This window comes from Colletotrichum siamense (genome assembly GCF_013390195.1).
Source record: "Colletotrichum siamense strain Cg363 chromosome Unknown KSG_Cg363_contig06, whole genome shotgun sequence".
NCBI lineage: Eukaryota > Fungi > Ascomycota > Sordariomycetes > Glomerellales > Glomerellaceae > Colletotrichum > Colletotrichum siamense.
The window spans coordinates 1,054,074-1,067,860 of NW_023501019.1; the positions used below are offsets into that span (position 1 = coordinate 1,054,074).

Here is a 13,787-nt window from a genome sequence, read left to right on the forward strand (position 1 = left end):
TTCATCGCGCAAGCGCAAAGCAACTCATGAGCCATCGCGTAAGCGGTCCACGAGGAGAATATGGGAGGTCATTGAGAACGATTTCCCCTGATGGGGGATGGTTGGGCCAGGAGATTCAGCTTGGGCGAGATGATTGGCTGCTGCGGACGGAGAATGGACTGCGTGTCCGTCACTTTTGCTTGTTGCATGGCGAGGGCGTTCAACGGCTTGCGGCTGGACGCTCAGCGGGCGTCCGCTACTCAACTGGAATGATGGGAACGTCGGGACGGAACATTAGCACGTAGAACTCATCATGATATGGGAACTAATCGAAACCACTCACTGTGGATTTTGGTGAACCCTGATTTAAAGGTCTGTTGTTATCAAATTTCTGCGACGGATCGACGTCGGACTCTAGCCTTCCGATCTATGTGTTGTATTGGCTATGTGGAACACTTCATTGCCCGTGCTCTGAAGCTCCCACCAACATTGCCATATATATCTAAATCAAGTCAGCGGCGTCTGCTTCCGTGAAGATCGAACAGCAATTAAGGGCTCGGGGATTTGACTGTGAGCCGTTGACTTTATTCTGTGACATCAAGCTTATCAATAGAGAGCTCACGTCAGGAAGTCTAAATTGCGGGCATAGCTAGCAATGATCACAGGCGAATAAGAGAGGTATACCTGGGAATCGAGGATGAGAGAGGAGGGGTGTACTAATCGTCTTACACATCAAATACTCCGGAGGCATCGTGCGCGGAGGCGTCTGCGGTAGATTCAGGTGACCAAGATAGGCGAGGAAGCTAGCGTCGTCTCTCGGCGTCCATTTCTTCGTGTCTTGCCGAACGACTCTCTGCTAGGCGATACTTTTATACCAGAGTTTGGCCATTGAGGCGGTGAGAGCAAACGCCGCATCTAGGGTATGAGGGCTTGATGACGTATAAAACAGACGTATAAGTAATGTAGTAAGGTCGTCAATAATTTTGTCTGCGTCCATACTTGACGGAAATTCAGTAGGCGTTGTGCAGCTTTACGGATTGCAGACAGGTCTTCACAGACTGAAGGTATGGTTTCCTCGCAATGGTGTCAGTAATTCTTGGAATCAACACTGGAGGGAATATGCAGGGGGTAGTTAAGGACTACAGGAATGAGAGTCCCCGAAGTTCATCCAGGTATATCAGGACCTCTCCGGGCGGCTGAGTAACCAACCACCTGGCTGGCCAACCTTCTTGTTGCCTGACAAATGCCGCCCGACAGTGAAGTAGAATTTGGCACAGAACCCAGAGAACCTAGCGATTTGAAGAATTGAAGACACGTGCGCGGCATGGATGGACTTATGTACTTGTCGCCCAGGGCTTTTAGACATATGTAAACACTGAGACTACCCCGGAGCACATTTTGCGATGAACACAGTACCAATGTCGTGAAAGGCAAAGCAGTGGTATATAACCCACATCCGATCGATGTAAAATCATCTTAAAACAGCAATTTGGCCATATAGACTCCCTTACCAATATGAGTGTTGAACATTGGGATGTCCTTGGGGGACATGTACCTGCATTCAATCGATGGTCTTTTGCTCGACCATCTTGATAGGGTTTATTGAAAGCTATCTTCCATCATAAAACCAACGGCTTCAAACAAGACACGAATAACAGGGCTAGGATTAACTAAGAAAAGGGAAGAAAGACAGGAGAGCTGGATGGAGTTATGGTGACTTTTCGCAGCCCCATCCCAGTGTATGCAGACCAGGCTGACCTTCGCGTGGTAATCATTCAGAGAGGAATGATTCAACCGCGAAGCTAACAGTCTAATTGCGTATCCCAAAGAACCTAGTTCTGACCATCGTTTCAAAAGTTGGCCCTTCTGACTGATACCGATCTTGGCTCGGTGGACAGAGAGCTCGTTTCCTCGGATGTTTGTGCAGCGCTCGGCTCGAAGACGTGGCTCTGGTGAGGAGAATGTCGATTAACTGGAGAGGCTTCCTCTTGATCCGATTCTTGACCAAGAGGTGGGACTTGCTTAGATGATGGTTGTTGCGGTATCAAGTCTTGCTGAGAAGTTAGGTCCTGTTGAGATATCATGGTTTGCTGACCCTCCAAGTCGGCGGTTGACAAATGAAGTGAAGTCGTTGGATCTGCGAGATGTGCTGGATCTGTTGAAGGCGGTGTCCCTTCATCATCTGCATCAGGTGGGAGAAGGTTGTACTTGGCAAACGCTGGGATGATAAGTGTATAGGCCTCTTCGACATCTTGTGCCAACTTAGCATTAACGACTTCCGTGCGACTGATTTGAAAACAGAGTTCTCGCATCTCTTGACACCATGTCTTCTTCTACTCTCTGTGATAACAGTATCTCCATTGACCTTCTCGGTTTGCGAAGCCAGCCCAAGTATGAATAGAGAAAATATCTCTTGGGCATACTGAAGAGTCTTTGACGTTCCAGAATGTTCTGGGATGTAAAGCTCCTCAAAGCAGTCTGATGACGAAATTTCGGTATCAAGTCTAGAACGAACATGGGTTGGTAACATTAGTATTAAACACTTAGGTATCATAGAAATACGTACTCTGAAGCTGATGAAAGAAACATGCCAAGGAACGCGCTGGCATTTTCCATGGTCCTCATTTCCGTCAAGATTCTCAAATCTTGCCGTACCTCAGCTCCTAAATTCCGTCGCCATCTCCACAACTTATAAAGCCTGGTCAAACGCTTCCAAAACTCAGTACTGCTCGTAATGAATGACATCATGAGCTCCAAGCCTTGTGTAATCACAGCGAGTGGAAATTCTTTCCTCAGTGTCGCATCAAACGCAGACAATAAGCCTTCCGGTTCCAGGGGAGAGTCACTGTTCTCTTCTCTGTTCGTTCTGCCCTGAAGAAACGCAGATAATAAGCCTTCCAGTTCCAGTGCAGAGTCACTGTTCTCTTCTATGTTCGTCCTGCCCTGAAGACTTTGATTTCGCGCCGCAGTCAAGTCAAACTGAAGCACAGGTTGATCCAGCCACTTTGACAGAATATTCGAATATTGTGATAGTTCATCCATCTTCTTTCCATAACCAACAATCCGTTTGAAACGCTTATTCTGGTATGGATGCCCCAAGATTCCTAACGAGTTGGTTGGATTTGTTACACGGCTCTTGCGGAACGCGTCACTATAAGTAGATAAAGATAGTGCGGCCTCGAAGTGGGCGCGATTCTGTTCAAGATTGGAGTACCGATTTCCTGACTTCTGAAGCTGGAAGAAGAATCTTTTGTCTGTTCTCGTCGTGTGGTCATACTTTTCAACGTCACATTCGGTGACGTTTAAATCCCAGACAAGGGTGTGTGATTCCGCATGGATACCGGAATTGATATTGATTCCCAGGAACTGTGGCTTCCAAGTGATAGAGGACTTTCTGCGAAAAAGTTCCATGGATCTTTCTATGGCAGAACACAGTGCCTTCGAAGCCTCTACGACCTCGTCCGCAGTCTTGGTCCGGGAAAAGTGCTGGGAGATGTATGAAAAGAAGTTTACCGAAAAGCAGTTTAATGGATCCACAGCCTGTGCGGTTGTATTGTCAGAGCTAACTGCAACCGAATTCAATAACCACTTCAGATTGAGGCTCAGAGGTCCACGAATTCGACTGAAAAACTGATTGTTGACAAAAGTTGGATCTGGGCGCTGCTCAGATTCTTGAGAACTGGGGCTTGTATCGTTGGAACCCTCAGAATATTCAGAGATGAGTTCCCAGAAGAACTGATGCTGACTTATAGAGGAGTAGTGATCGCCACGGCGTTCAACGCTTGTAGCTAACGAGGAGGCTCGGGTTACTTTTCGATAGGCGCGCCGTATACAACCAAACACTCGTACGTAAAACATTGAAAAACGACGTCTACTTTTCTTCATCACATCAGAACCGGGGCTGGGCCCGATCCCAGACATGACTTGGAGCGTGGTCCATGCAAGGTCGTGGCCCTTTAAATCCAGCGCTGAAGTTGCGTTTGGCCCCGAGGCAAGCCCTCTTCTGACCCAAGCCCGGATGCTTGTCAAGATGAGTGTAACCCCAAGCTGGAAGATTGTGGCGGACCAATGAAGGGACCTCAGTCCCACGAACTGAGCGATGTATCCAAGAACCGACATGCCGGTGGCAAGAGCTGCTAAGAATCTAATTGAAGCTGTTCAGTACTTGCGTGATGACTGTGATTGGTCTGATTCCACTACCTGTAGTCCGTCTGATTCAACCGCGACAGCCTTATGGACTCGTCGTTCTTCGCCGGGAAAATAATGGCGTGAGGAAAAGCCTGATCCCCGAGAAGTTGCGCTTCCTGTAGACTGAAAAACCTCAGACCCCTTTCTGTTCCAGCTGAGGTGATAAAGAATTCGTGTTCCGTTGTGACGCCTTCGATGATGTGTCCACACAAGATTATACCCACTGTCAAAAGTCCTGTGCCAATAGCAAAGCACGGGTACCCGTATGGAGCCACGGGATTACCAGCCTTTTTGAATTTCCAGTGATAAGTTGAAACTCCGGCGAAGACAATGGCGCATACCTGAAGAAAATATCCCAGCCTAGCCCATAGCCACAACTCCTCGGACGACGTCGTGGCGTTCCGGCTATTAAGGGTCAAATTTGGCGCCAAGTTCGATATGCTTTCAAGCTTCGCTAAAGCAACACGAAGCCCGGAGGGTAGTGATGAGTTTTCCATCGGTGAGTGTCTAAGATTGCGGATCGTCTCGGTGTTCTCTCTCTTGCGCAGAAAACCAAGCCAAGGCGACAACTGAGTCTTTTCCATGATGTCAATGAGACCATCCAGGAAAGCATGCTCAAGGGTGAAAACCTCGCCATCGAGGGAAACCAGGAGATTCCTCATTTTACTTGGGTGCCCGACCAAGCGTATGACTTGCTGGCCGTTCCACATTTCGCAAACGCTTGTGGAGGTAGATGAGAGCAGTTCTTGTTCTGCGGTGGACTGGCTTTCTCGTGCTCTGAGAAGAGTATCAGCTCATGATTACACGGAAAGCCTCAGCTAGTGCTTACCGCCCGATAAGGGCTTTGAGCTTCCGTCCTCCGCCAACGCGTACAGCGCTGACAATGATGGTAATAATTCCAAGCGGTCCCATAGCTAGAAGAACATCATCGGTCCATCCCATGCTCATGCTGACGAATTGCTTGGTTACCTGCTCCCCAAATAACGTGAGAAGAGGTGCAAGATCGCTAAATAAATTATTTGAGAATTCGTCGCCTTCAAAGTCTTTGGTCGGAGCCATTTTGATGGCAAGCTGGTGACAAAGTTGTAAACCGACATAGGCAGGCGGTGGAGGGAGTGTTGTCCGTTTCATTTCCTCCTTCAAGGCGAGCCTGATTATAAGGTAAGCGAGAAAATGGCGCTAGATCATGAAACTTCTGATGTTGACTAGCTGAATGAGTGAGGCGTTGCACATGGTCGCACGCGAGGTCTTTCACCGAGTCACTTCACCAATGGGAGTCGCAGGCACTCAGCCCTAGCTGCAGCCCCATCATCGTGGACCATTCCTGTTGGATAGCCATCTCAGCCGTCGGGAAACCGAATGAGACGTGTAGCACAAAGGAACATGCTTTCAGGATTCCTGGGTACCAGACCTTGGACGCTGAGCCCCCAGCGAAACTACCGGAGCGTAGCTCTCCTACCTACCCTCTTAACTGCCCTCCTAACTGCCCTCCTAACTGCCCTGCTAACTGCCCTCCTAACTACTGGGGCTCCTATAGGTAGCTGCTAGCACCTAGTATACACAGTAGTGAGCCACACTTCGGAAGCGAACCAATCCGCAAAGGAGAAATTATAGCTTAGCTAATTAGAGGGCTCAGATCGAAGTGCCTATACACCGTTTTCGCGCCCAAGCTTTAGTAGTTAAGCTATATGTAACTCCCTCGCTCCGCTCCGTTGGCTCCGCTTCGCTACGCCTCCGGAGCTACGCTCCGGAAAAAGTCTCCGGCAGCTGTGTAATCGATATCGGAGGAAGGGAGGGGTTGGGGCAATCATTCCCAGTCCTTCCAAAATCAATTTCAAGCCACTTCAACACCAAGGAATAATCCATCAGTTTTGAGAAGAATTCCGGTACATTACTAACTTCGCTCTTGATGCGTTTTGCAACCGAAAAGCGCCTTGATTGACGTGGGCTTCGAAGACCCTCAACCATAGTTGAAACTAGGTATTTCGTAGATTCTAAATTGAGATTGTTCGATATGTGTGGCGATCATGTGTCTAGGTCACGAAGCAGACAAGAGAATCCTAGCCTCCATTACTGAAGATGGCTAACAAACATCTGACACTTTCTAACCGTAGATTCAGCAGCGACCTGATGTCGTAGAAGGCGCTTCACTGTATTTGTTGGAAAAGTAAAATTTAACTCCGGTACCACAATGAACATCTGGATGGTCTATACGATTTGGCTCTCAGGTATGTTATGAATGCTGATCACTTGAAAGGCCTCGAAGAGTTGTGGCGAATTGTCTGGCTCATCCGACTATCAAACTTCTGGAGGGATGAAAGAGGGCACCGGAACGCGATGATATGTTGAAAACCACGGTTTCCTAGCTAGCTACCTGTTCATTTAACGCATGTCAAAGTGAAAAAGATTCAGCATAGTAATTGTGCCCTAAGGTACATCCAAGAACGTTGAATCACTCATGTTCATTGCTTATGAGAATGCGTGTATGTCAGGTGCCAGGGGAAACTCACAGTGTCCCACGCACACCATCCAGCCAGATCCGGAAATCCATCAAAGTTTCGAAAGGCGATCGATGCGACTCCCAAAAGCCAGAGCGTATCCTGCGTTGTCCATCCCATCGCTGTGTGGATTGGAAAAGTGTGGTGACCAAGGCCAGCTGAAGTCGCGTTCCAGACCATGACGTCACTACCGCGGCCCCCCAAGCCGTACACGTCTCCCTGCATGTGCCCTTCCTCAATTCTTCCTTAAAACCAACAACTTCTCGCAGAGAGATAATCGGCAGTTTTATATCCTATTTCAGCAACTTTGAGAACAAAACCACTTCGGAAACACCATCGAAGTTTGCGCGCAGCTCGAAACCAACCCCAACACCAATACTACCGACAACGAACCTCCTTGTCCAAAACCATGGCTTTCCCCACGAACGTCCTGGGCATCCTCATCGCCTTGATCAGCGGATTTGCACTCGTGCACTCGGCGGACTCGATTCCGAGACTTCTCAAGTACGAAGAGAAGGCGAAGAAGGCGGCTGAATGGAGTAGGACGGCAGAGAAGCAGCTGTGGGAAATCCGGTACACCGTTGGCACCGGCTTTGTGGGAGTACGTCGCCGCTGTCTGACCCTCATCGAGACATCGAAATTTCAAATTGGTTCGGAGCTAACATGTGCAAAAAGTGCCTGTTGTCAGGTCTCAGTGGCCTGGCCTTCTCACTCGTTGTGCCTCGCGGCGTGGGTGTATTTACCGTCGGCTGGCCCATTATGCTTGCCGCTGGTCTGACGTACGGACACCAGTACATGCGAAACTTCTGGATTTCCAAGCCCAAGGTTCCAATGATGACGGACTTCAACGAGGCCATCTCTGACTCGATGATGGTGCAGGATCTTCTGAATCCTTTGGCTGGAGCTTGGGGACTTGTGGCGTTTTGCAAGCTTGTGGGATTGTAAACAATTTGCCTTGTGCATCCTGGCATCACAACTGGCGAGGGAGTTGCAAAAACATGACTTGAGTACATAGTTCTTGATGCCACTCACAGGGTGGCAACCCTCTTCATGTAGACCCATTCATACTTTCCCCATGAGTCTGCGCTTCCTGTGATCTTCTCGTACCTCTCACCAGGCTTCTTACCCTCGGCGAAGACATCCAGGTTAGCCTCCAGTCTGCCGACCTCTCTAAAACCGTACTTCTCGTATGCCGGCACCCCACCCATCGAAGACTGAACCCAGCAGTAGATTCCCTCCTGATCTACCTTCTCCGTGCCCCAGCGTATGAGGCGTGACCCAATTCCTTTCCCTTGAAAGTCCGGATGGACTACGCAGCTGATCACATTTCGGCACCGGCAGCCTTCCGGTTGCACCCTGTTGACCCAGTATTGCATAGATTCGTTACCGAGATCTTCAAGATCCTTGATTGTCGGAGGCTTGGCCGGATCAATGGTATCGGCCGAGATAGCCTGCGGTTCTTCGGCGGGGCCGGTGAGGGGTAGGTCCGTATCCCCTGCGAAGCCCCTCCGAGCCCATCCAACCCATCCGACCGGCTTGCCCGAGATCTCGGCAACTAGGAGATCCACCTTCGGCGACTGTAGCCAACCTTTCAAACCCTCACCCATGCCATCTTTGAATGAAGAGTCGCCGTGAAAGACGGCTTTGAGTTGAGTATGTGAATCCGTCTGAAATGCCGCATCAGCGATGGCAGCGAGTGTATCCACATCATCGACTGTCGCATGACGGAGGTTGACGCCGGGACGGGGCGGAGTGACAGACGAGGGAGCCATGACTCTGATAACTTGGCGGTGATGGGGCTGAGAATGTGGCCGACTTGGCACGGGAACTGTTCCAGCTTTTCACGGTGAGATTTGATCGTATATGTAAGACGGTATCCGGTTAAAATCGCTTACTTTGACCGGGAACCGGCAGACCGGCCTGCATCGGCAGGAAGCCCGCTAGTCCCGACGCGGAGCTGACAGGGGAGAAATGCTGCTAATTCATCACCGGATGACTCCTCACCGGACTCTCACGATAACGGGCTATCCGAGGTTTAATCTCGCCAAATCTCTGGAATCCAGTGTTGCAGTTTTCAATGGATCTGACTCTGCCGTCATCGCGATGAGAATCTCCTCTAGACACATTCCAATTAAGAGAAAAGTGCCTCGTATGATAGTGAGATTCAAAGTATCTCGATGGAGTCTCAAGTTCCTAACGGCACCAGATACGATATAAATTCACAGGCAGTAATAGAAATGCACGAGAAAACCATGGGCATTGTAGTGTCTGAAGACACTCCATGAGAGTCTGAGACCACCTTCAACAACGGCCACATGAAGACGACGGAGGAATTTGCCGCAGAATAAACCGAGCAACAAAGCCACAGATACTGTAGATGTAACTTAAACTGTACAAATGGATGGTGACATGCTGGGAGGCGATATGGAGCAAATCGCTTATGAACCTCGCAGGACCAAGCAACCGAGCAGTCAGCCACCTGGTTGGTAAAGCTCCGCCATAAAGATTCTTTGGAACTCAAGACCCTAGTAGATATTGCAATATACTCACTACAAGTCAATAGCGAGGCCCTAAAATGAGCGCCGACTGTTGACGGAGTTCCTGCCTCATCGATCGTGAGGCAATACGAGGCGATTACATCATGCCACAACCAAACGTCAAATACAAGCTTCTAGACCAACGATGATGTCTTAAACCCGTATTCGTTCAACTGAGTTGCATTCTACAACTACAAGTGCGACGAGCTCGTGTAAGTGCGGGCGATCGTATCGCCGCCACGGCTATCGCCTGAGTCATCCAATAGGAGCCGATCCTGGCGATCGCCGAAGCTACGCCTGTCATTCGAGATCACGTTAGTGAGCCTTTTCAGTGGGGACATCCTTCAAGTGTCTGTCACAAAGTCAGGGGCCGCGAGTAGGAGCAATGTCACAGGCAAGTCCGACAGAGTCCGCCTCGGCTATTGTACGGGCCCACGACTGAGCGTCCGGGAATGTCTGTTTGCCATGGATGCTGGACGAGTATGATCGAGAATGCTTTGGAACTATCACGAATCTGGGAAAACACCACAAAAAGTGTTTCCTGTGTCAAAATACATCGCATTGTGAGTGCGTTAGTGCTCATTGCTTGTAGCAAATTCAAAGGCACCTGGGCATTTCCAGTCTCACAGATCACCTGCGCATATCCATAAGGGGCATCGAAAATTTCTTTCCTGCTTCATTTAATGCGCATAGGTCAATATGAAGCCTCCTGATTATCCTTTCTCCAGCTGTGTCGGTCGAAACCATTCCGATCCTCAAGCTGAAAAGTCTTGACACAGTGGCAATCACGAAAGTAGTAACGACTCTAAATAAAAGTCTTCGCCAGTCACCACGACGTCCACATACTAGTGCAAACATGATACTCCAGATGATGAAATTTTGAGGTATCGCGACTCATCGGTAACCGTTGCCGATTGCGCTCGGCCGTTCGTGATGAGGCGAACTAGTCCAGACGACAATGGCACGAAAATGAACACTGGCAGACATGCGGCCAGCGCTTCCTCCAGACCGTTTCTCGACGCTGCACGGGTCTTCGAGAAACTGCTTGAAGCCACGTTCGGCACCATATTCCGCAAGGAGCAAACTGAAGCAACGGAACATGCGACCCCTTTAGCAGCCTGAAAGCTTAAAGTGACAGTTTTCCTGCTGAACTGACGTAGAAATATGGACAATTACGCTGGCAATGCGGGTAATCTAAGGAAAAGATCTGCAATTAGGGGGGGAGAATCGCTGCCATGGCCCATCGGCTTCGTCCCGCGATCAATACGGGTACGAACACGCAGTCCAGCCAACAAGTTCTGTTCTACAACATTCGACGATGGCAGCCCAGCCTAACCCAGCCTATCGACCGTTACCTCTGCCGAACAAAGCTTGGACAACTCACTTTTGACTGCAGCGCAAGGCGAGGCCTCCCCAGTCGGAGCGACAATCCGAACAGCCTATTGGTCGTTATGCAGCACTCGGCGCGAGGGGGCATGACGTTAGTTTCTCATGAAATGCCCGTTGCGGTAAGACTCTCGCTGGTGCAGCAGGCCACCCCCCTGCAACTCTCCGACAACACAACAATATCGCTGCCGGCAAGATCTAGACCCTTGCCTGCGAAAGCCTCAATTGTCGGCAGGGACCGTTGGGCGACCGTTGTAGTCCAACAGCCTTCATCCCAGCGTTTCATCCCAATGCGCTGCTGTCGGGACGGTGAATGACGTACTGACAGGTGCCCCGATCGAAGGTTTCTCGATGCCCGTCGGAGGCATATTAAGGAGGAGCCGGGCCCAAGTCACAAAGCTTTGGGGAGGCAAGCTTCAATTCAAAGCTTTGGTGGCACATAACTCTACGGCCAAGGCTCCTGTCTAATGTTAGCTTAAAGACAAACGACTTCAACACCATCATCTCTCGCACGACTATCAACAACCTTTCAAAATGCTCGGAATCGGTGGTAGGATATCCGCCATCGTGCCAATTCTGGCTTCGGCTGTGGCCGTCGCTCTCTCAATTGTTCTTTTGGCTGCAGGAAACAGCACAAGTAGCGGCAACTCCAACTACTGGCTTTCGGTTAGTGTGTTCGGAACGTGAAGTACGAGATTCTAGCTAACCACGTGGATTCACAGCTGAACACATCCAAGATCGGTCAACAACTCATCACAGTGCAGGCGGCTAATACCTCGAATGGAAATGGAAATGGCGGCGGTGGTGGTGGCGGTGGTGGAGGTATTAGCATCCCGGGGCTTCCCACCCCTACCATTCCTGGTATCACCTCGCCGAGCGGCGGTGTTAACGATCCCACGGGCATTACTAGTGGCTTGAACGGCATTTTAGGGGGACTTCTCGGAAACTTGACCAATCAACTAGGAAGCGGCATTCAGGATGTTGAGGGGCAGCTGATGGGCAACCTGACGCAGGCGTTGGGTGTCAAGGACACCTACAACCTCTTCCTGACGAAGATGTGCGAGGGCGACTACGCCAACGAGAACGATCCCAACACCAAGACCAACATCAAGTCCTGCTTCAGTTATGATGACAAGGGACAAGGTAAGAACACTTTTAACACTGATGAGCATGATCATCGGCTAAGACAATGTCTAGGTCTTCGCAACATTACAGATTCAATTCCGTCTTCATTCGTCATTGCTACAGCCAACGTTTCAGTTCCTCTAATTTCGGCGATGAGAGGCACGATCGATCAGGTGGTATCACTTGCTAGCACGGGAGCGAAATTGTTGACGGCTCTGCTGGCTATTGGTACCGTCTGCACAGGAATCGTGTTACTTGCGACGCTGCCAATCATCATCGTTGGCTTTATGCGTGTGCTTGTTTTGACCTCCCTAGTCTTCTCGTTGCTGGGCGCTACAGTTCTACCACTCTTCGCCATCATCACGACCGGCATTGTCGTGGGTGGCAAGAAGATGCTCGAAAAGGAGGGCAGCGCTTTTGGCATCCAGATCAAGCAAGGAGGACCTTTCATTGCCATGGCCTGGGTTGCGGCTGTTGCATCGATGGCAGCGTCAACTTATTGGTTCATGATCTGGTTCGTCAGCTTCAGGCGAACGGCGTTCAGCCGCCGCAAGCGTACCGAGACTGAGATCGGAAACTGGAGGGGTATTTTCCGCGAGGTCAAGGGTGACTTGAAGACCTGGGAGGGTGGTGAGAAATAAGCTGGTTATGCGTCTACATCTACGATCATCAAATTTGCGCGGGTTTGAATAGCAAAGCGACTGTACATACGGGATCACTTGGTGGAAATATGGTTGAACAGCACATATTCGGTAGGGCTGATGATTATATACTTAGCACAGTCTTGGTAAATAGTAATTGTTAAATTTCGATGCATCACCGTTGTTACCGTTTTCTGCCGCACGCTCCCTGCAAAGCACATGCTGAATTTTATGTGGTCAACGGTCACACATGCTTGGGTTCTCGTCGCCCCCACGCGGCGCTAGGGTATGTGCAGACGGCGCTCAGCCAAGTGCATGGACAGGACGTGCTGATATGGTCTGAGACCACGGCAAAAAAGTATCGGCTGTCGAAATTCGATGCAAGCCTGAGCTTACTTGAAGAGCTTTCGCCGGTATCTTCTCATAAGAGTCTAGGTTTGGCGCAGGATTGTAGAACGATTTTGGCTTCACGGCGAAAGTTTTCTGCTTGCCCCTTTTTACGTGTGTGAAGTTGAGGAGACGAACATCATGCGACATCCGCGGGAACCGACATTCTCGTTCGCCTCGGTCCCAAGTCACTACTGTATGCATAATCCAAGGCAGCATGGCCTGTGCCGATGAAAAGCCCTGCAACTACTACCCTGCAGGGTTGCGCCTGACCGACACAGGATGAAGCTTGCAAAACATGTGATCTTTCTCTTGCAGACTCCACATTCGCTGTCAGAGTTTCGACATCCGTGACCATATGAGAGGGGCTTCAAGTTCCAAGTGCAGAAGCTACGGTCTGGTGGTAACGTAAGGGAAAAGAAGTCTTTGAAGAATTAGTCTCATTTTGAGAGAAAATTGTAAACAGACATGGCGATTTGGAGAAAGCTGTGCAAGGGGAGCCCCGGGATCTCACGCAATGAGATGCTTTGGCCAGGGATCAGGCCTCCTCGATACCAAGGCTGACAAGATGCTTTTTGGTCTGAAAATATTCGGAGGACCGCACATCTGCCCGCAGAACCGACGATACGGTGCTGGTCTCGATGGCTTTCCGCTTCATCACAGCACGTTGAGTCCAACCTGCTGCAACGTAAAACCGATCTTTAAGAATGATGTTTGTGAGCAACTGATATCATTTGATCGATTCCATTGGATCGTATAACGGGCTGTATGGTCAGAATTTATCCTAAGGCCAATCGACGGAGTCTAGTTGGGGTGACACGGCCCGCAGCCGATTGGCTACGGATGCACCACAACAGTACTTTACCACGTCCATCCTGTGGCACATGGCATGCGGGGAATCAGCCAGTCAGCAGAGACCATTACGAATTCTGCCCAATCACCAAAAGGCCCAAATGCAGCCTCCCATGTATCGCGATTGTAGACGCGAATTTGAGCCACTTGAGTGCGATATCACATCATTCGGGCGATGAGCGGTGAGGCTGACT

At 50.0% G+C, this 13,787-nt stretch overlaps 4 protein-coding genes across 4 annotated transcripts; 2 read left to right on the forward strand and 2 right to left on the reverse strand.

Annotated features, from left to right (window-relative positions):
- Positions 1–4,830: 4,830 nt before the first annotated feature.
- CGCS363_v009297 (uncharacterized protein) lies at positions 4,831–5,226 on the reverse strand (the record flags this gene model as incomplete). Its single annotated transcript, XM_036641146.1, has 3 exons — positions 4,831–4,833; positions 4,887–4,944; positions 4,997–5,226. 3 exons carry the CDS (start codon positions 5,224–5,226, stop codon positions 4,831–4,833), a joined length of 291 nt encoding a protein of 96 aa, XP_036492916.1.
- A 1,848-nt stretch (positions 5,227–7,074) lies between these two features.
- On the forward strand, positions 7,075–7,610 carry CGCS363_v009298 (uncharacterized protein; the record flags this gene model as incomplete). Its single annotated transcript, XM_036641147.1, has 2 exons — positions 7,075–7,266; positions 7,341–7,610. 2 exons carry the CDS (start codon positions 7,075–7,077, stop codon positions 7,608–7,610), a joined length of 462 nt encoding a protein of 153 aa, XP_036492917.1.
- An 83-nt stretch (positions 7,611–7,693) lies between these two features.
- On the reverse strand, positions 7,694–8,437 carry CGCS363_v009299 (uncharacterized protein; the record flags this gene model as incomplete). The annotated part of the gene is made up of 1 exon (XM_036641148.1): positions 7,694–8,437. One exon carries the CDS (start codon positions 8,435–8,437, stop codon positions 7,694–7,696), a length of 744 nt encoding a protein of 247 aa, XP_036492918.1.
- Positions 8,438–11,122: 2,685 nt separating this feature from the next.
- On the forward strand, positions 11,123–12,354 carry CGCS363_v009300 (uncharacterized protein; the record flags this gene model as incomplete). The annotated part of the gene is made up of 3 exons (XM_036641149.1): positions 11,123–11,254; positions 11,311–11,731; positions 11,786–12,354. 3 exons carry the CDS (start codon positions 11,123–11,125, stop codon positions 12,352–12,354), a joined length of 1,122 nt encoding a protein of 373 aa, XP_036492679.1.
- Between the last annotated feature and the right edge of the window lie 1,433 nt (positions 12,355–13,787).